Here is a 20,822-nt window from a genome sequence, read left to right on the forward strand (position 1 = left end):
CGCCGACGTGGGCGGCAGCGGCGGTGGAGGCGGAGGCGGAGACGGCGACGCGGCGGTGGCGGATGGACCTGACAGATAATTGGAGTCATCTTCTTCTCGATATGATCGCTCTTTCAATAAAAGTAATTATTGTGTCGTCCTTTTGACGTAAAAATCAACTGAGGGGGGAAGCCTATATAGGATGAAGGCGGAGAAAACAAATTGGGGAGATACCTATTACGCGCGTACAAACGACCCGTGGCAGATAATGAATTTGATTGTTTGCTGGTGGTATTATCGCCCTACTCCCGGTAATAACGGCCAATCGGGGAAAGGGAAGGGCGCCCGCTGTTACATTCGAAATATATAAATGGACCAATAACTGTTACACCGCCGTTCAGTCGGGTCCCTCGATTCACCAGTAGTTGACAAACTGCTTCTCTTCCTTTTTCCTCCCCCTTTTTTTTCTTTTCGCCACCTCCGACTCACTCGGCACCACCGAGCGCATTGTCGTCTGATAAATCGCAGCGCTCGCACAATTCCACGCACATTGAAGGTAAGTCACACATGCGTTGTACCAGCTTCAATCGCGCGAAACTGCCTAGGCCGAAAATTACTTCCGCGGCTCCCACGCGCGTCTTTTGACAGTTTTGACGCATAGAATTATTATTCACTTAATTGTCTCGGTAGATGTATGATTTATCGCACGACGATACTTGATGGCAGATTCTACAAATTCCCTCCGTGTGAATTTAAACGTGCTTAAACGCAATGTTCTTCGGGACAGCTTCGCGTTTTTATAGCTTTCCGCGGGCCCGATTGCGAAAAATTCTTTAAAGAAACAATCGGATTTGCTTCGAGCGGTTTATTGTATAGAGGAGACTGGGGTTAAAAGTAACACGGGTAAGCTAGCTGTATAACACTTACATAAAAAACGTTATAAAGCAAATACAAAAAAAAAACGTAAGGAAGAGATAGAAGTTTATAATGGCCCGTATATTCAGAACGCGCTTACAACGATGTAGCGCGCTAACATACTATACTTTACGTCACGCATATTATAGAATTTCAGAGATAAAAGCGCGTTCTGAATACGGGCCGATGTATTTATTACAAACTTTTATCTCTTCCTTACATCTGCATATTTTGTTTATAACGTGTTATTTTATACAAGTGTTATTACAACTTACCCGTGTTACTTTTGACCACAGTCTCCCCTACGCATACGTAAGCATCTTCCGCGACAAAAGATTTTTTTCTCTTGCAAATCTCCCTCGTGAGAATTCAGCGAGGATCAAAGCTGTGCGCGTCGAAAGCTTTCCGGCGAAAGAAGAAAAATTAAGAGATCCGTATCAATGGAGCGTGCCTTTCGCGCACGTGTCGTTTCGGTCCGCTTCCCTCTCCATTGTAAGGTGGCTGAGGCAAACCAATCCGGGTTAAAACGGCTGATGCAATCGCGACAGAAGACCGCATCTATCGCTCTCATTCGCGTACCTTTTTTTCAGCGGTCGGGCGAGACACGAGACATTGAATATTAAGGCGATTGCTCGATTCGGTGTAAATTAATCGCTATACTTATTCGCGCGTGCATGCAGGGTGTTTCCTCGCTAAGCGCACCTCTGAGTCAGCGCTTCCCTCTCTCGCAGGAAGGTATCTACAGTTCTCTGATCGTGAGCGATCGAAGAGTCTTTTGTCAACTAAGCCACGCATGGGACGAGCGGACGATAAGATTCCTTCCTCCGTTATTTTCAGGTAGAAATTTTATATTTGGACAGAATTATGTAATAATTTAATATAAGACCTCTTTGTTTTTTGGCTCAATTTGCACTTTTACCTCATCTTTTCTCTTTATTTTCATTATTTTTAGAGAGCTGAACTGCGTTCCAACGAATAATGATTCGCTCTGAAAGAGAATTATTATTTTTTTAATACTTAATAATTTATTGATTGTCCGCTGTTAAAAAAAATTTATTCAAGGATTGACACGACTCGGGAGGATCTGCTTAGCGAGAAACACCATATATACACCATATCGTATATGATATCTAAAATATAAGGAATATGTTGTACTGAGCGTTACAAATATTTCTTCAGCGCGAAATCTTTCGTATTTCATTATCCAGTCTTTCGGAAAGTCTTGAAATTCTGCGGTCAATTCGGTGCTACGGAGGTAGATAATTAATTCGGTACATATCGTCCAGACTTTGCGAAACGCGATAAGTCCTTGTCCTCGGTTCGGGGAAAATCTCTCTCCGTGCATTTTGTATATGTATACTTCCTAATAATTCTGATATACATATTTCCGCAAATTTCCGTGTAACTGATTCTTTCCAGATGCAGCTGTGCCTCGCGTATCTTTTGACGCTCGTCGTCGCGACTGACGTAGCTTTCGGAAGTCCTTTAACATTCTTCCTGATGACGAATGCATCATACACGCGGGCAAACGTCGACCAGTCCAGCGCACCGAATAGACTGAAAAGTGAGATTAAACCGACCGGCATGAAGAAGGTATATTACTCCGTAACAGAAACACATATTTTATGTGACTCGAACTTATGGGTCTTACTCAAGTTTTTTCTTACTAGTTTTTACATTTTCAACTAGGTGTATAACAAATTGCAGCACTTGAACTTGGCATAAGTAGAACAAAAGTGTGAAAAATAAGTATGCGAAAAATATAAAATTATTTGAAATTGTAAAAGAATAATATGGCTCAATTCAAATAAAACTAAACGATTTAATAGAAGAGCTACGAGCACGAACAGGATCTTTTAATTTCAAATTAACAAATTAACAACAATAAATAATACAATTTACAAACGTTTTGACATCGATCGAATCATTATCAATGTAAGTCGCAGATCTTAAATTATATGAAAATGTTATGTTAACAAATTAAACTAAACGCTTTAAAGCGTTTAAATACAATACCTTTATAAAAAGTTCGATGATTTGTTTTGTAGACATATGAAATTGACATCTCGCTATTTGTATAAACGATGTGGAGGTTGATCCTCTATAATATAACCGTTAGAATAACTCTAACGGTTATTATTAATCTTGATATACGATATTTTTGTAGACGAATCTTTATAAAAGTAAGTCCATTGAATAAAATTAAGAGTTGCAGATAAATTATAATGAAGCAATATTACGACAAGGAGTCAAGTATCAGAAGACGTTTTGTGTATGTATGTGTGTATATAATTATTTCAAATTATTTCAAAATTAGAAAAAATGGTCATGTTCCAGTTACGGGTTATCGTCAATTCTATTCATCATTTGAATCAACAAACAGTTTTAAATTTGTTCAACTTTTCATGATCCCTCTTTCGTACTTCATCAACTAAAAGAGCTGCCGCGCGGGATTTTGATTGTTCTTCACCGCAACGAGTCAAATTCTCTCTTTCCGCTTTGTATCTATAATTTCTCTGTAAATATATATATATATATATATCTATATCTTCTAGAGCGGCTTCACGACAACGTGGACCAGAATTTTGCAGAATCCACCGGATTCCTTAGAAGTTGCCGTCGGGTAAATATATACTGCTTCGATATAAAGTAACGATTTTAGTGCACACATAGACGCGAAAGTAATGTGATCGCATTCCTTTCGTGTTCATTTAGGAGTCGCGTCGAACTGCAATGCGAGGTAGTTGGAAATCCGCCGCCCCAGGTTTATTGGATAACAGGAAACGAGCCGGAAAGGCAGGTCGGTCTCGCTAATTAATGCTGAGAAAGATATCCTCGGTGATTTATGATAAAGAAGTTATATGGCAATGTGCTCTTTATACATACCGACACACATACGCGCGTCGCGTGCGCCACACGCACACACACGCACGCACACACACGCACGCACACACACGCGCACGCACACACACACGCACGCACACGCATACACACACACACACAAAACACACGCAGTATATACACATATACGGTTGCTCTTGCAGATTCAGGAGTTGACTGCGCGGGCTCAAGAAACAAGCAACGATATATCCACGGAATGGGAAGGGCTTAGTCAAATCACTTCCACATACGTGATTGATTGCGTCAGAGTTGAAGATCAAGGTTTAAAGTATTGTGTGTCTGTATCTAAAAATGTAGTGGCTCAATCGGCGCCGACGGTACTTCTCGTTAATAGTAAGCGACACAACAATATATTTCATTATTGAAATGAATAGATGTTACGGAATTGTCTGATTATATTGTCTACTAGGTACCAAGGCTACCGAATGCAACCGTGACAGTCAGCCAACTATCACCTTGTATGCCTCTTGGAGATTCGCTCTTGATGAAAGCACGGTAATTCTTCCATGCAGAGTCGTGGGTCAACCGGCGCCTTATCTGTTCTGGTTAGATAACTCGAGCAAAATCATAAGTCCCACCACACACGCAAGACACACTGTTCTACCTAGTGGCGATCTGCAGATAACGGATCTTGATTGGCCCGACATGGGTGAATATACTTGCAAAGTACAATCGGGATATACGGAGAAGAGCATCTCCACATTTCTATATCCTGTACTTCCAGTACGTACATAATTAACTTTCGTAAATTTATCTAGTACAGTTTTATAGCTTTACGTATACATGTATATGTATCTAATACTTTCAAAAGCACATCGATTAATTAAGAGAGTCCTTAACGTTATAACGCAACACTCTTAAAATATATTCAATCTAGATAATTTCTTTTTAACTGCAAAATGCATAATTTTATATATTCTTTGTTTCAGACATCAAAAGGCAAATGATAAATTCCGTGTAAAAAGGCTTCAAAAGATTCCTATATTTTTAATTGCCTTTTGCCACAAGTGATGCCTTGTGCCAAAATCTATTACACTTATCATTTGTTTATAAAAATAGAATGTAATTTAATTAGAAATATCACATATTAGACAAAAGTACTTATTTTTTTTTGTTATATTTACGATACCAGTGCTACTTGTCCTCGAAAGCTCGATATTTGAGCGACAGATTCACTTCTTACGTCGGATTACACAAAAAAAAGTTTTCTCTTATACTCGTATTGAAGAAAGTTTGTAAATGAGTCGAGTATAGTTTTAATAAATGTGATCTACACAATCTACGCTTAAAAAAAATGTTTACGCTCATTATATTTATCATAAAAATTTTGAAACATATATTTTTAGCAGACTAACTATATTTTTAACAGACTTTTTTGTTTGATCGATATCCACAACGTATCTTAAACTATTTAATTTTATTACATATGCTATTTAATTGTATTTACATTTTATACAAGATTTATAATTTATAAATTTGTAATGAAATTTACAATAAGAGTAATTAATGCGAATGATATGTACATTACTTACCACTCATGATTTTCCATTAAGCTAACTCCAAATAAATATTACGTTAAATCAATTCGTTAAAATAAAATAAGCTTGTTTTATATCTTTTACTCTTTCCTTTTATCTCGCAGTTTTGCTTATTAGTTATAATGGTTATAATTATGTCAAGTATAAACAAACGGAAACGGTTTACTTATTAAATCGGTTTATTAAGCAGAAACAATATCTCTGATTCAAAGTTGTGTTATTATTTTTGTCAAAATAATAATAAAAAATGATTTATTCTAAGCGGAATCACAAGTTGAATATTGCATCTGTTGCAAAGGCCATCAATAAATACTATTGTTCTATATAAATGTATTTATGACGATACAGAGTAAAGTCTAAAAATTATATGGGAAAAATGGTATGTGTGAAACGCACGTAGAGTATCACGCACCCTAGTATCGAGTAAAGTCACGTAATATACGGAACATCTGCTCAAGATGTTTGGAGATGCATACGGAGCTGGACGAGAGATGAGAGGAGAGAGTAGACGAAAGAAGTGTGAGGCATTAACGCTTATGGGATTTCTTATGGGGTTAGAATCACATCTCCATATTACGGATACGGCTCTCTAATAGTCGCAACGGAGAGTAGTGTAAATTACTCACTCAAAAGTCAAATTACATGTACACACACTCTTTACTCATTTACCTTTAGTGGCTCGTATCGCCTTGCATATTTCAATCCACGGGTGTCCGTAGGAACTGCAAACATCACACACGTTATTAGTCGAGCTCAAAGATGGTTTTTGTTGACTAGCTTGATGCCCGGGTGTATTCGGCGACGAGGAGCCCTCTCTTTTTGATTTGCACGTAGTCGATGAGAAACGACGAGAAAAATCGATTGTGGAAGGCGGCGGGGAAGCTGGCGCGCGTGTCTTACGCGACGGCAACGTTGCTGAATTGTACGGCAAGTTTGACGAGGGTAGACCGGCAGAGAGCAATCGTTCCGACGACGGCGACGATTTCGCCGTCGAGCGGATCGATCGGCAGGATGGTGAGGACAGGCGCATACACCGCAGAAGGTTGAGTCAATCGTTGACCAATCCTTGGGAGACGCTAATCAGCTGTTCTTTCAGGACGCGGAAGGATGGTCGTACTTCCGGAGAATGAGCCCAGCATTTGCGCATCACCTGGAATTCAAATCCATAAGCTCGTGATTCCGTACAGTGTACACAATCGAGAAATGGGAAACGGAAAAACGTCAAACACAATTTACCTCATACACTTCCTTAAAACACGCTTTAGGTCGTTCCAAAATAATTCCTCGCTGCACTCGCTCGACGACTTCCGTATTCTTTAATCGACCGTAAGGCATCTTTCCGCACGTAAACACTTCCCACATAAGTACTCCATATGCCCACACATCCGATTTCGAACTGAAGCGCGTATAGTTTAAAACTTCCGGAGGCGCCCATTTGATAGGAAATTTAGTGCCACCGCTACTGGTATACTGATCATCGAGTACATACCTGGAAATATTCATCACCTGTCAGTTAAATTTCAATACTCGCTCACCCTGAGCTTTCTACTTTTGTAAAATGTAGGCAATAGGAATACAAAAATAATTAAGTAGTTTAAATACCTAGCTAAACCAAAATCTGCAACTTTTACTACATTTTCCGATCCCACCAGACAATTACGTGCTGCAAGATCTCTGTGTATATAGTTGTGCCTCTCTAAATATGCCATTCCTTTGCAAACCTGTACAAAGAAATGTAAATACCATAGGAGATTCAGAAAATCTTGATAGAGTATTAAATTCTGTTAACCGCCACATGTTCTACTGTCTACAGAACGGAATTTGCGTTACCTGTATACACATATCTAACAAGAGGCCAACGTTTGCACCTAATGAGGTTTCATGACGGCGGAGGTAGTTGAGAAGAGATCCATGTCGCATGTATTCCGTGACAATATATATTGGTCTATCTTTACTGCAAACGCCGTATAGCTGGACTAGGTTTTGATGTTGCAGTTTTCTGCACAAACGAATAAAATTTGTTATGATAAATGCATTTTAAAGTGATCGATATCGATATTATTTAAAGAATAAGTTGTAACATCATAAAATTTTTGATTGAATTAAAAGAATTCCAGTCGGATGTCTAGTTACTGATTGAAAGTCTCGATACGAAAAATAGATTAGAGACTTACGTCATCACTTTAGCTTCTTCTATAAAATCATCCTCGGACATGGTTCCCTCTTTCATCATTTTCACAGCGACATCGATGGAGCCGCGCCATTTTCCTCTCCGCACGACTCCAAATTGGCCGGACCCGAGCTCCTCCAGCAAATGTAATTCCGCTGGATCAATTTCCCATTTGTCTGTAAAAAGGCCGCCAACCATTATTTAGCGTCATATAGAAAGAAACTTTTCTTGATATCTCTTGTGTGTCTTTTATACAGGGTGTTAGTTAAGTATGTTATCATACTCAACAGAGCGATTCTTTGGTTTATTTCAAGTAAAAAAGTCCATATAAACACGTGTCCTAAACGGCTTAGTTTCTGAAATAAAAAAATTTAAACGTGTAGTAATAATCTGTTTATTTGAAAGAAATACAGCTTGAACTAGTCAAAAACTAGTCAAAAACAGGCTTCAGTTCTTCTGATGAAATAAAACAATTAGATGAATTGTTGAAAATGTCCACTTTGCGCCATGATACATCCATCGAGCCTTCTTCTCAAAGATTGACGTACACGCTCAAACATACCAGGTGTGTTACGTATTGCCTCGCATGAAGCAACTATTCGATTCTTCAAATCATTCTCATTCTCAATTGGGGTGGTATAAACCAATGATTTCAGATGCCCCCAAAGGAAATAATCCAAAGGATTTATCGTTTCGTCAAACATTTGCGAACATTCACCTATATTTCGGAAACTAAACCGTTTAGAACAGATGTTTATATGGACTTTTTTACTTGAAATAAATCGCTCTGTTGAGTATGGCAACATACTTAACTAACACCCTGTATATTTCATATATTTTAATTAAGTAATGGAGAAAGTGCACGTATACAAATTTTACAAACCATGACTGAGACCGGCAGTCGGTGGTACAGGACGATCGCAGGGACTGGTCTTTAATCGACTGGCTAGACCACCGCTGTTGTGTCTATGATAATTAACTAGATCGGGAATGGAGCCGCAGCAATGCTTTTCCGACAAGTAAAATTCTCCGCGGGTATTTTGTTTGATGTGGTAATGCTTCACGTGGGGATGTGGCCTACGACAGAGCAAAAAATCTTAAATTAGCGGCAGTCGAAGAGTGTGAAATTTACAACAATTTAGAGCCGATCAGTGGAAGCCACTTGTACCGTTAACTTACACTTTCGTGTAAAGTGAGAGCGTGTAAAGTCCTTTCGTCGACGAGTTACGAACAACAAAACAGCCCTCCTTATCTTCTTGTTTCAGCAGTGATTCGGCGCGTTGTCTTGACATATCACCTACGTACCATCTACAACAAGTGGAACCATTTTTTTATCTAAATTTTTTATCATGTACCATCTTACGATTTATATGAGATCACTACTGAGCGCTGTTAAATTCTGCTGGAAAAATAGTTGACTGATAATTCGAAAAATGGAAAAAGCAATAAGGTGTTATGAGATCCAAGAGATACTAAATTCGGTGATTTGTAGGAAAAGATTATACGCCTAACTTACTCGTATTTCTGCAGTCCCAATAATTCCTTCTCTTTAACGTAGTTGCTCGGAATATAGCCGATCGATCTGCAATTAAATGCGCGTCATATAGCTTTCTGCAACCCGTTTTTTCACTACGTACATACATATTTTTAATATATAAGTAAACAATCTGACTATTACGAATAATTATCGATGATTATATAAGAGACCATTAAGATTATTGTTTGCGAATTGCGCGCGTACAACCAATTATTTTTTTACGATTGTTGATTAATCGCTGCTACGCGACGTACTTATGTGTGAGATGAAAAAAATATAGATAGAACGTAGCTAACTCGTTTGTCGTAAAGAAGTTTTGAAGAAGAGCTAAGTCATGTAGATGCAATTTCTAAAGCTATTTCAAAAAGAATTATATACCCATTCTCATCCTTAACTTTCCACCAATGCTCCTGGGAATCATCCAAGACCTCGTACTCTGCACCCTGGACTCGTAAAATCAGAAGTAATAAATATTCTATTTTTAATTTAATAATATGTGTTATATATTATAGCATATGTATATTGTAATAATTTATAACTTTTCTCTTTTTATTATATAGTATATCTGTACACACACACACACGCACGCACGCACGCACGCACGCACAATTTTGTTTCATCTTTACCTTTTCAAGAGACAAATCGCCGCCTTCGATGGCTCGAAAAGGATACAGAGCCACCACAACTTTCGCCCGCAACATTATCTTTTCCTGCGAGACAAAATTAATTTGCACGGATTACGTAAAAATGCTAAGAATGAGGAAGTTTCCATTTCAACGGAACATGGACTTACCTTTGCTTTCGAGGATGGTGTGCCGGGTGTACCACCTGGCATTATCGGAGTCGAAGGCGTTCCTGGAAAAAAAGAGCAAACGGGAAAAAAGATTTAGTATTATTTTGATGTGACATTTGACGTAACAAGTAATAATTACTATTTTATTAAAGCGTCCGTCGTTTAATTTGACAGAAAAAAGCGGCCCGGACTGCGACGTTCCTTCTCGCGTGACAATGAACGGCGGAAGCTAAACGGGACATCACGACTGACGAGCACTACGCTGATCTGACAGCATACCAAACCGTGGACGCGGAGAATGATACCACGAGAGCAGTCTCCACCCTGTCTAGACAAAATCAATGCGACCTCAAACCTCCTACATCCCCTCTCCGGCATCTCTTCCGTACCGTCCAGCGTTCGCACGTGCAACGCTCGTCGCTGCGCGTGTACAGCGCATCTACTACGTGCGAGTGCGCTGCATTCAACGCTATCGCGCACAAACATAATATTACACGTCTACCTATATCTATGAAATCTATAAACTCCGCGTGCGGATTTTCGGTGCCTCACACAACTCACAAATCGCAACTCACAATTCACCCAAAAGTTTGCACCCAAGTTTGCGGACTGATATTTTACTTACAAAAAATTGCGCGCTTCCCTAAGCGATGATTGCCGTCGCGGTTATTTAAACCGCATCAGCTTCTCTCGTCGCGTGACATCCTGCATTTCAAATGCTCCTTTAGTATCCTTTCCATTTTTTTTTTTTTGGCCGAGTTTCATTACCCGAGGCAATCTCAGCAACGCGGCGGAGAATTTTTTCTTTGCGAAAAATATTTGGGATATCTTCGCCACGCTTGAGCAGTCTCATTTTCTGCCCTTTAGAAAAAAATTTCCCGTACAAACGAAATGTTGTACATCTTTTTGTGACCAAGGTTAGAATTAAAAGGAAAAGAGGAAACTTATCGCTGGAAATACTTGGCACGAGTTGGTACATCATATAATATTTCAGTCCTTTAGAGTTTATTCTGCTCTAAATTTTTCAAAGTATATTTTTCAGATTATATTGAGAATAAAGAAAAATAAAACGAATATGTTTCATCAAGTAATTTTCTTAACTGAGAGAGAGAGAGAGAGAGAGATTTCTTCTTTAATTTAAACATTTAAAGCACTGTTAATTTTTCGCACAAAGATACCCTCGAATTTTTCGCGCAATTTCTCAGTGAATGGCATCACAGATTCGTAGAGAAGCTTTTGGAAGAGTGCCGGGAGAATTTCTCGGAAGGAGGATATCTCGGTAATGAAAGTCTCGCCGGGATACAAAGCCCGTGACGTGAAAAGAGAGTAACAAAATCCGCCGAAGGCGACGCATCTCCGAAAATATTCCGACTTTGGGGAAAATTCAATAAGTGGGAAAGCCTTAAGAAGGAAAAATAAACGTCACGTCTAAAATAGCGACGTCGTGATATTGAATCCGACTCTCAGCATTGATTCTAATATATAACGCAGTGTACTGTAGGTGTATTCCGTATTGTTAGGTTAAAAGAAATATTTCGTTACCATCTGGCAATATCACCTCCGTTTACGTTGTTTTTTTCTACGCGTATCTGGTCAGCGAGACTGTAACGCACATATCGAGACTTACTCTCTATTCACTGGAGCTGCTATTAGTTCGAGTCTCATTAACTTCAGTATGTATTTCTTAATATAAAGAATATAAATCATATTAAAATATCCCAAACATAATAATACGATAACGCATAATAATATGATAACGCAATCAAGGATTTATTTATTTTTTTCTTATGTTGTGAAAGAATTATACGCTGAGATACAAGTAGATCTCTATGGCGCCATCATGACAGTAACGTGTGAGAGGCCGCTGATCTTGTCGATTTCGGTAAAATTGTTGCCACCGAAGTAGAGATATCGCAATTTGACGAAATGGGCGAAAGCGCCATTATCCACCGTCTGGATGTTATTGTCAGACAGCTTGATATCTTCCAGATTGGAGAGCCCAGTAAAAGTGCCGACTACAATGTGAGATAGTTTGTTTCCGTCTAGTCGCAGTAGTTCCAATTGTGACAACTCTCGGAACGTTTCCGGCTCGAGAGCATTGATCTCGTTATGCTGAAGATAGAGTCTCTTTAAACCAACCAAATCATGGAGAAGTGCCCTAGAGATGCTCGTTATCCGATTGTCATTTAAGTAAAGATCCTCCAACTTGTTTAATCCTCGAAAGGCACCGCTTGACAAGTCCACCAGCCGATTGTAGTCCAAGTGGAGGCGACTCAGTTCGGTTAACTCGGCGAAAGAACCCGGGGCGATGCGAGTGATTTTATTGTTATTGAGCCACAGATATAGCAGTTCAGGATTCAGATTTGAGAAGGATTCTGTCTCGATCGCTTCGATATCGTTATGACCCAAGTAAAGCCACATCAGACTTGACAGGCCGGCAAACGAGTCTTTCGGTATCGAATTGATCTTGTTAAAGATCAACGACAGCGACTGCAGGTGTCCTAATTCCGCGAACAAGTGCTCCGACAACGGTATCACGTTATCGTCCAAATGGAGACGCTCCAAGTTGGGCAAACCGCGGAAGGATCCCCTCTTCAACACGGATATCCGGTTGCCTTGATTCAAATACAAATGCGTCGCCGTCACGTTCTTGAAGGCATCTTCTCGAATTGCCAGAAGATTTAGATCGCTGATGTCCAATCGATCTTCGAAACGGCGTTGCGTAACTTGGACGAGTATACCTTTATAGTGGCAGACGTTGTAACCGTCGATGATTCGACAGATCGGCTCTTTCCCCTCTGACGAGGCCTTCGCCGAGAGGAACAGGACGACTTGCGAGAAAAGCAGAAGAAATCGCGACATCGTGAAAGAGACCAATTGAATGTCGACTAATCGAATGACATGGGTGCATCCGCTTTATATAAGTTTTGTATTCTATGGAAAGAGATTAGATAGTGCGTGACTTTTGGCACTGATTATCGCTATGGCTGAAAAATTATCGCGACTGCATTCTTAGAAGAGACGGTTCCCGCGCGGGTACGAAATGCCAAAGTTGAAGATAAGAGAAACATGGCTTCAATTTTTAAACGACGCGACGCGACGCGAAAATTCTTCGTATCATTAAATGCTGAACTTGCGTTTTCCCCAAAGTGTAGATTTTTTCAAAATTTATTTCGAGAGCGTCAAAATGCCTAAATTAATCGCATTAATTAAAACACGTGATAAAACACTTAGCGAGACTCTTAATAATATCACAGGTTCGCCACCGCTTTAGCAAACCGCACGCATTGTCGATGGCAGGTTGTTCGCCACTGATTATCTGTAACGAGCAGTAGAAAGTATGTAATAGTCCAGTGAGCACCCGGGACAGTGAGGCGATCGTGGAAAGTGGAGTGAAACGGTAGAAAAACAACGACGTTGTATAAGAACGAGCATCCCGAAATAGATAATCCGTTTATCTCCAAGGTAACCATATTTTTCAATAATCCGATGTTATATTTATTTATGATCGCAACACACATTATTAAATATTTATTGACGCAAATAAACTTAGTACAGCGACGTATGTCCAACATCTGGATACACAAGAGGTCTTGTGTCTATTTTCATCAATTGATTGACTTTAATCTCAGCTTAGTTAACTCTTTATCTTTTTCTAATTCTCAGAACTAGGAAAAAAATAAAAAGCAAGTTAAGCCGAAATTAAAGTTAATCTACATTAAGAAATGGATGTTAAAAATGTTATTACACACTATGTATAAAAGATGTGTTAATAACATTTTTAATAACATAATACGTCTTACATCCTGCTATATTAATGCTATATTAAGGCATGTATAATGAAAAAGAGAAAGATATTATATCAACCGCAATTATATTTAATTAAAAATAATCTTTAATTATATATATATACAACATTAATGAAACAAATAGAATGTTATTAAAACAAGAGCGTATTTGTTTCATTAATAGTATTATTGTGCGAATTAACAAAATTATTTTTGATTAAAATAATTCTGTTAATACACATAATTATTTTTTTCAGTGTGCTGAAAAAAAATGGACTATAGCGGCCAGGGCGGCAAATTTGAGAAAAAAAACTTTGTCTTAAATAAGAACCCTACATTCGCGGTCGAAGCGGATCTTACTTAGTGCTTAAATACATATTTCTTGTGTGAATTTATATACATTCTGATTTTGCATATCGCGCGCCAAAATGTTTTTCTGGATTTAAAACGTATTCATGAACAGAATAATATCACTTATTAAATTGTACAAGCAATAATTTTTTATGCTAATAAGCATTTTTTAACAAAAAAAATATTAATTGTCATACGTTGATAAAATCTAAAAACTGCGAATAATTTATTGCGAAAAATATTACCTCGGTCAGGAATCGAACCCAAATCTCTCGCTTGCCGAGCGGGTGTTCTTACGGTTAGACTACCGAGACCTTTAATAATATTCTTCGTAATAACCAGTAACTAATTTTTTTTAGTTAATTGAAATAATGTTGCTTAGAAATGATTTAAAGTTACTGGATAGACAAGATGATTCATAGTGAAGCGCGATTTATAGTGAAAAAAGATTAAATTCGCTTTTTGTTCTCATTGGGAAATAACTTATTTTATCAATTTGCGTATTTTTGTTGTATACTTTTTGCTATTTTTGTACTTGAAACAAATAAATGATTTACGAAAATCTGAAATGATTTCTGAAACCAATTCTTATACTTACATATATATAAATTAATTTAATATAACTGCTAAAAAAATTTTACCCAGATGACATTACATCTTAAAAGGACACTCAAAATATTAATTCAGTGGACGCAGAATAGGTTAATGCGGCTCTGCTTATATCCCGATTTTAAATGTGTGTTCTGTTTGGGAACTCTTCCTAGGGTTGCTAACTTTCGATGGCACAAAAAGAGTACATTGAGTGCACATAAAAAGAGTAAGTACACTTAAAAAAAAAGTAAGTAAAAAAGATGAAGAAGAAGGGGTTTTCTATTTTAAATGCCAATATTCAATAAAATTTTAGACACTTTTAGAATGTAATTTTTATTGACAGCCTCTATTCAGTCTTCATAAAGTTACATATAAATATATTTATTCACATTTTACTTAGTGACCAGATTTTTTAATGTTAACATTAATACAATTGAGAAAATAAAATGATTCATGTATTCAATGTATCTTGCAACTTATAAGTTTTTTCAACAAATATATATAATTAAATCTCCAACAAAACCTCTATATGATAAGTATATATACATATACTACATACTGCCCAAAGCGAACACAACCTTAGTACAATCCAAGCATAACTTTTTTGTAAAATAATAAATTTAAATATTAAATAACAATTTTTTTAATTTTGTCATTTCTCAAAAAAAGAGTACAATAAGTGAAAAATATGAGTACACTGTTTTTCAACCTCAAAAAAAGTACATGTACTCTTGAAACATAGGGTTGGTAACCCTAATTCTTTTTCAAACAATGTTTGTTTCTGCAATAAGTTTCTACCATCAAAATTTATACGTTCATCACGATCCACGAAGGAACCTCGAGGGATTAGAAGATTCGCGGTCAGCCTCGACGAAACTTTTCGAGAAGAATTTTCCGAACGACTTGCCACAAATTCCGATGAATGATTCGGCGAGATGTATTTGGACCACATTTCCAGTTGCGTTCGAGAGATGAGACAAATATGTATGTACTGCGGTGAGTGATTTTCAAGGCTAGTGGCGTCTCGCGAGCAATGCCGAGAAACTTTCTAAGACCTAAGATATTGGTGAAAACATCAGAAGAGCGATTCGCCTCTCGCTCACGAGGTCATCGAACGATGTTACATCCCACTCACTCACTCGCTCACTCACTCACTCGCTCGCTCACTCGCTCACTCGCTCGCTCGCTCAGTTTCTCGTTCCGCGTACTCCGCAATCCGCGGTCGTTCGGCCGGTTAGTGACAAAGCGAAACGAGCAATGATAAAGATACATAAACTTGAGCCAAACGATAGAATGAGTATATCTTTGTCGCTTGGCGATTCTCTTAGATAAGACGATAATGATCCACACTCTATCACCACACAAAAGAAAGAAGACGCACGATAGTAAATGCAACTAAGCTACTCGCCTCGACGTACATCGTAATTCGTGCATCGCATCGGTTAGAAAAGCCCACGATTATATTGAAACAATTTCCATCACCGTAATCGCTTTGTTCCTTTCTCACAACTGTCGATTGAATTTTTACGAGATTTGTCATATATTTCCTTTAATTGTTTGGAAAAAACCGCGTTACAATGCTCAATGTGTTGACGTCCATCCAACCGGTGAACGTCGCCTATAACGACCACATTACATCTCGCCGCGGCAAATAATTGACATTTGTCTAGCTATATTCTTAATTGACTTTTGATACTTGGAGAATCGCTTAACAGGATACAGTGGACTCCACGTCGCTCGTAGAGCAACTTTATTTTATATAAAACTCGCCTGGATTTTTATAGAGTCCGAATGATCATGTTCGGAATGAAGCGCAACCCGCAAACGAGTTTCGGTCGTTGACAATTTCTTATCGTGACTTATCCCTCTCTCGCGATTGTGTGAATGAAGATTTATTTATTTATTTATTTATTAAAGATCATTTGTATATTTTCACGGGGTGTATTTCCCTCACAGTACGGTGCAAAATGATTCACATCACTATTGACGTTGCGATCTTGACATTCTTGACAGGCGTGGCAAGAAAGTTACCGCCGTCGTGGGGTACCGTTCTTATGAAACCGATGGAGGTCGGTCTTGCTTGCGTTCGTGCTCCTCCGTGTAACCTTTTACATTTTGCGCAAGCGATATTTCTCCGCGCGGATAATAAAGAAATGTATATAAAACTCGCGGATGCTTTCCATAATACGAACTGAACCGAAAAGTTAAAAAATAAGGAGGGAGTATGGAAGAAGATTTAGGAATAAGAAGAGAGAAAGAACGCGATAGAGCGCTTCACCTGTACAGCATGTACAGCGCTCTTACAAATCTCACGTTACGAATGGAGAACGCAAGTTTCTACCGTTTTCAAGCCGATTTGATGTTATACTTTCAAACGTGTCGCTTTTGTTTTTATGTATATGACGAAACGAGATTTTAATTTTTCATTTCATTCAAACGAAGAAGGTTACAATTTTTTGCCGGGTGCGAGATATCCAGATAATTCTGATATATCTGAAACGTCGTATTTTAAGATCATCGACAAGAGTAGATGAGAAGAAAATCGAGACTGCAGATACTATACTGCACCGAGAGAAAAAAATTTTGGTATTTCCAAGTATGATTATACATAATTATGATTATTACTACTATAATGTTAGCAATGATATAATTCTATCAACAAATATGGGTATATAGTTGGTCCCCGAAAATGGGGTCATAATTATTGTTATCGTAAAAATGGTTGAAATTGCTGTAATTTAACTATAATTTATAGTAATTACAATTGCTTTTATGGTAATAATAAACATAATTATAGTTATTTTTTGATTGGCAACTACATTCATTGTGACAGAATTATAGTTAATATTACTAACATTATCTAAAGCAGCAATAATTATGGTACTAATATGTAAGTATAGTTACAAATATACTAAAAATTTTTCTCCAAGAATAGACACAGTCGTGGCATTATCAGCAAACAGATATCGAGGAGCGATCGTTCGAATTTTGAAAGGGAAAGGAAAATTTCGAAAAGTCCAGTCGACTCACCGGAATTACTGTGAGCGTGCCCGATAACGTTACCGGTAGCGGAATGAACCGCGTTGGTAGCGGCGTTCGCGACCTGTTTTAAGGCGCTTATCACCAGCATAGCTCCCGTTGGCTAACGGCCCGTTGTGATCAGCATCTGGTACGGACACGAACGCACGCACGCACGCCCGCGCCGGCACACGGAGGACTCTCCGCACCACACTTGGCGAGTAACGGTCTCGTAAAGGCACGGAAGCGACCGTGGAAGCGGCTCGACGCGGACTGGACTGGGGCCTGGGCTCGGCTCGGTTCGGCTCGGAGTCTCGGAGAATGTCTAAGCGGCGCGCGCGAGCAACAACGCGAAAGGCAGTCGGAGTCGTGGTCGTGATCGTGGTCGTGGCTGCGTTGTCGCCATCGTCGTCGTCGTCGTCGTCGTCGTCTCGCTTAGTCCCCTTCCTCAGAGTTTCACCTTCACGGAAGTCTTCCCTCGCCGCCGATTAATGCCGCCAACGATGACGACTCTTCGACACGCACTGTGACGCGCGATGCGTTACGTGGACGTTGTTCCTATCCGTACCAGCCCAGGAAATTAATATTCGTAATATTACTTGATATATCCGGAGACTTCATAATTACGCAGGAAGCGCTGAATACGGCAGAAAATTCTCTATCGTGAAATTAATATCAAGAATATTATGTAAATATTATTTTGTAATATAACTTTGTACAGTGCGAAATAATGATTTTGATTGAGAATTAAAGAATTAAATATTTATCTCTTTTTCGCAACTCTTTTCGCGACAAAAAAAAATTGTTCCTGAATTAAAGCGAGTGCTTTTTTATCGCAATCGCGGGCAGGGAAAATAAAGATATTCATGCAGTGCCCTGTATTCTAATCTTAATATTGTTGCATTTATACACGCTGTTTTTCAATGTATACTTTCTCTATATACGTATTGATTATTGCGATAAATATACTACCACATACGCCTCGAAGGTCCAATTGAGAGGACGCTCGCACGGAATTTGGAAGATTCGAATCCTGGCTGAGGTAAGAAATATTTTTTGCAATAAGTTCTTTACGGCTTCCAAGATGCTATTAGCATCAAGCGACAACTTAATCCTTTCGTGTCTGCGGTGGCACATACATAGTAGATTTGGCATATATGCCAAACCTTCAATAATTCATATCTTTCACAAAAATAAAGGAAGCAACTTCTTTCTAGTCTCATAAAGATAAAGATATGAAAAAATTATTTATTTACAATTTTAGTTAAGTAAATAATAAGGACCAAGTAACACTTGGGTTTTACTTTTTAATTTAATAGAATTTAACTTGGTGCCAGTTGTTGATACCAAATTTTTTGTACAAATGGTACATATCATTAGAGTTAAATAAATAATACCAAAAATAGTGTCATTTTTTGAGTTTTACTTTTTATTTGATACAATAAAAGTAATATTACTTGGGTTTTATAATTTAGTACAATAGTCTTTTTCTTTTCAAGATTCTGATAACCGACCGTGAGAAGCGATCGTTTGGAAAGATGCGAAACGAAAACGGTCGAAAAGTATCGCTTTGGCATAAAAATAATCAATTGCAAAGAAGCGAGCCGATTCGGTCGATATTCGACAAAGGACTTAATTAGCAGCGTCGATGACTCTGAATGTCTCGAATACGAGCAATCAGTGAGACTGCCTCGGCGTAAAGAAAATCACGAGCGAAAATGGAAAAGATAGAAGAAAGAAAACAGGCGTGAGGCTTACCGTGATTCGCACGATGTATACTCGACGATGAGTCAAGGATGCTCGAGAAAAAAAGGCCGGCTGCATTTCACGACGCGCCCCCGTATTGCAACGTCAGAAGTAGTTAAGATTTAGCTCTCGACTACATTCATTTGCTAACTATAGTTCTCGTCGCGCACTGTTCTCAAGCAAACTTGTTAATTGCGTGCTCGACCTACTCAACGTTCATATAATGGAGTCGTGTCACGTCTGATATCGTGGCGAGCAAATTAAAGCGACAGGATTCGAAGGATAAAAGATGAAGCACCCCGCGCGTCGACGGACTAAAGAGAAGCTCGTGAGAGAGAGAGAGAGAGAGAGAGAGAGAGAGAGAGAGAGAGAGAGAGAGACTGATGCTTAGGCAGATATTTATATTCCATTCTTATTTTAAGACCACCTCAAGTAATATGTCTTAAAATACTGTTCTGTGATTGGCTTATAACATATCAAAACTGTACTTAAAGGGATGCTAAAGTTGTTCTACTTTACCATCATTTCCATTCGGTGAAATATCTCCGAATTGAATTGACGGATTGCAAAAAATTGTTTTTACAGAATTAAAGTACGCACAAACAGGACCTCAGCTGTATCGGATTTTAGGAGAAAATCGAAGAAAAGTTTAAAAATTCGCTTACTTTTAGCTCGTACAGCTGACACCTCAGGTCTATATTTGGTTCACACAAGAGTTTTATAATTTATATCTTGAAAATAAGCATAGATCTGAGGTCACATTATTGTAACGAACAATACCAAGTTTATAGAACTAAGATTGAAAGTCTAGAAGGAAAGTAATCCTACCGAATAGAAAATACGTATATACGGGTACTTTGCGAAGACTGGGACTGGCTACATTTACACCGTGCATTTAGGCCGCGGCCTATACAATAGACGTCCTTGTTTATCCTGTAGGTTAAACAAAGACACCTATCGTATAGGTCGCGGACTAAGCGCACGGTGTAAACGTAGCCATTGTCAACAGAGTCGAAATTCCGTGTAGTAATAGTTGCGGTCTTGCGATAGATGGTGCTGGCATATGTTAGATAAGGACAGATGTATGCGTTTAAGTGAGATAGAACGATATATAATATAATGTAAGAAATGAATCAAAGATGTCACTATTATCGAATATGGAATTAAAAAAGTCTGCACTATCGACCTCGATCAAGTTCGGTAATCGGTTTAGGATCCCCTTAAGACCGTCTTAAATATAACTATATATTCCCTAACAAGACACCGTATTTTGTATGCAGTCTCTAGTTTTGACAAAATCATGCAAGAGAGAAAGACATACAGGGTGAGTCATTTTAATCTATGGACCCGAATATCTTCCAAATTACGGTATCTACAAAAAAATGGTTTAGATAAAAGTTGACCAGGACAGAGGGGGTCATTTAATTGTACCATTAGTTTTGACCTTGAGGTCAATTTTGAAGGTCATTTCAAGGTCACGATGGTTTTTTTAAAT

At 38.4% G+C, this 20,822-nt stretch overlaps 3 protein-coding genes across 7 annotated transcripts in view; 1 reads left to right on the plus strand and 2 right to left on the minus strand.

Moving 5' to 3' along the window:
* LOC108731178 (Ecdysone-inducible gene L2) overlaps nucleotides 1-4,893 on the plus strand; it is a 15,841-nt gene extending 10,948 nt beyond the window's left edge. The window contains 7 exon segments of the mRNA XM_018461354.1: nucleotides 377-535; nucleotides 2,314-2,487; nucleotides 3,450-3,517; nucleotides 3,610-3,694; nucleotides 3,939-4,128; nucleotides 4,205-4,518; nucleotides 4,725-4,893. Coding sequence (XP_018316856.1) covers nucleotides 377-535; nucleotides 2,314-2,487; nucleotides 3,450-3,517; nucleotides 3,610-3,694; nucleotides 3,939-4,128; nucleotides 4,205-4,518; nucleotides 4,725-4,742 — 1,008 coding nt within the window. The 3' untranslated portion in view covers nucleotides 4,743-4,893.
* A 1,473-nt stretch (nucleotides 4,894-6,366) lies between these two features.
* Nucleotides 6,367-20,822, minus strand: part of Btk29A (tyrosine-protein kinase Btk29A) — a 23,063-nt gene continuing 8,607 nt past the window's right edge. For 2 of the 5 annotated variants that reach the window (XM_018461395.1, XM_018461388.1), the window contains exons 5-15: nucleotides 9,834-9,895; nucleotides 9,667-9,750; nucleotides 9,419-9,483; nucleotides 9,020-9,085; nucleotides 8,683-8,811; nucleotides 8,387-8,580; nucleotides 7,508-7,679; nucleotides 7,164-7,332; nucleotides 6,936-7,054; nucleotides 6,570-6,822; nucleotides 6,382-6,483 (exon numbers count right to left, since the gene is read on the minus strand). In XM_018461395.1, coding sequence (XP_018316897.1) covers nucleotides 6,382-6,483; nucleotides 6,570-6,822; nucleotides 6,936-7,054; nucleotides 7,164-7,332; nucleotides 7,508-7,679; nucleotides 8,387-8,580; nucleotides 8,683-8,811; nucleotides 9,020-9,085; nucleotides 9,419-9,483; nucleotides 9,667-9,750; nucleotides 9,834-9,895 — 1,415 coding nt within the window. Of the gene's footprint in view, nucleotides 6,484-6,569; nucleotides 6,823-6,935; nucleotides 7,055-7,163; nucleotides 7,333-7,507; nucleotides 7,680-8,386; nucleotides 8,581-8,682; nucleotides 8,812-9,019; nucleotides 9,086-9,418; nucleotides 9,484-9,666; nucleotides 9,751-9,833; nucleotides 9,896-9,972; nucleotides 10,779-17,593; nucleotides 18,226-20,822 lie in introns of those variants that run through there. The other 3 variants (XM_018461402.1, XM_018461410.1, XM_018461378.1) reach the window with 3 other exon arrangements.
* Nucleotides 11,601-12,715, minus strand: LOC108731225 (leucine-rich repeat-containing protein 15-like). Its single transcript, XM_018461433.1, has one exon. It carries the CDS (start codon nucleotides 12,693-12,695, stop codon nucleotides 11,661-11,663), a length of 1,035 nt encoding a protein of 344 aa, XP_018316935.1. The 5' UTR covers nucleotides 12,696-12,715; the 3' UTR covers nucleotides 11,601-11,660.

Source organism: Mycetomoellerius zeteki, unplaced genomic scaffold (assembly GCF_001594055.1).
Source record: "Mycetomoellerius zeteki isolate Tzet28-1 unplaced genomic scaffold, Tzet1.0 scaffold10, whole genome shotgun sequence".
NCBI lineage: Eukaryota > Metazoa > Arthropoda > Insecta > Hymenoptera > Formicidae > Mycetomoellerius > Mycetomoellerius zeteki.

Bases quoted from the DNA above. Each gene is read 5' to 3' on its own strand.
- LOC108731225 (XM_018461433.1), bottom strand. From the start codon at position 12,695: ATGTCGCGATTTCTTCTGCTTTTCTCGCAAGTCGTCCTGTTCCTCTCG.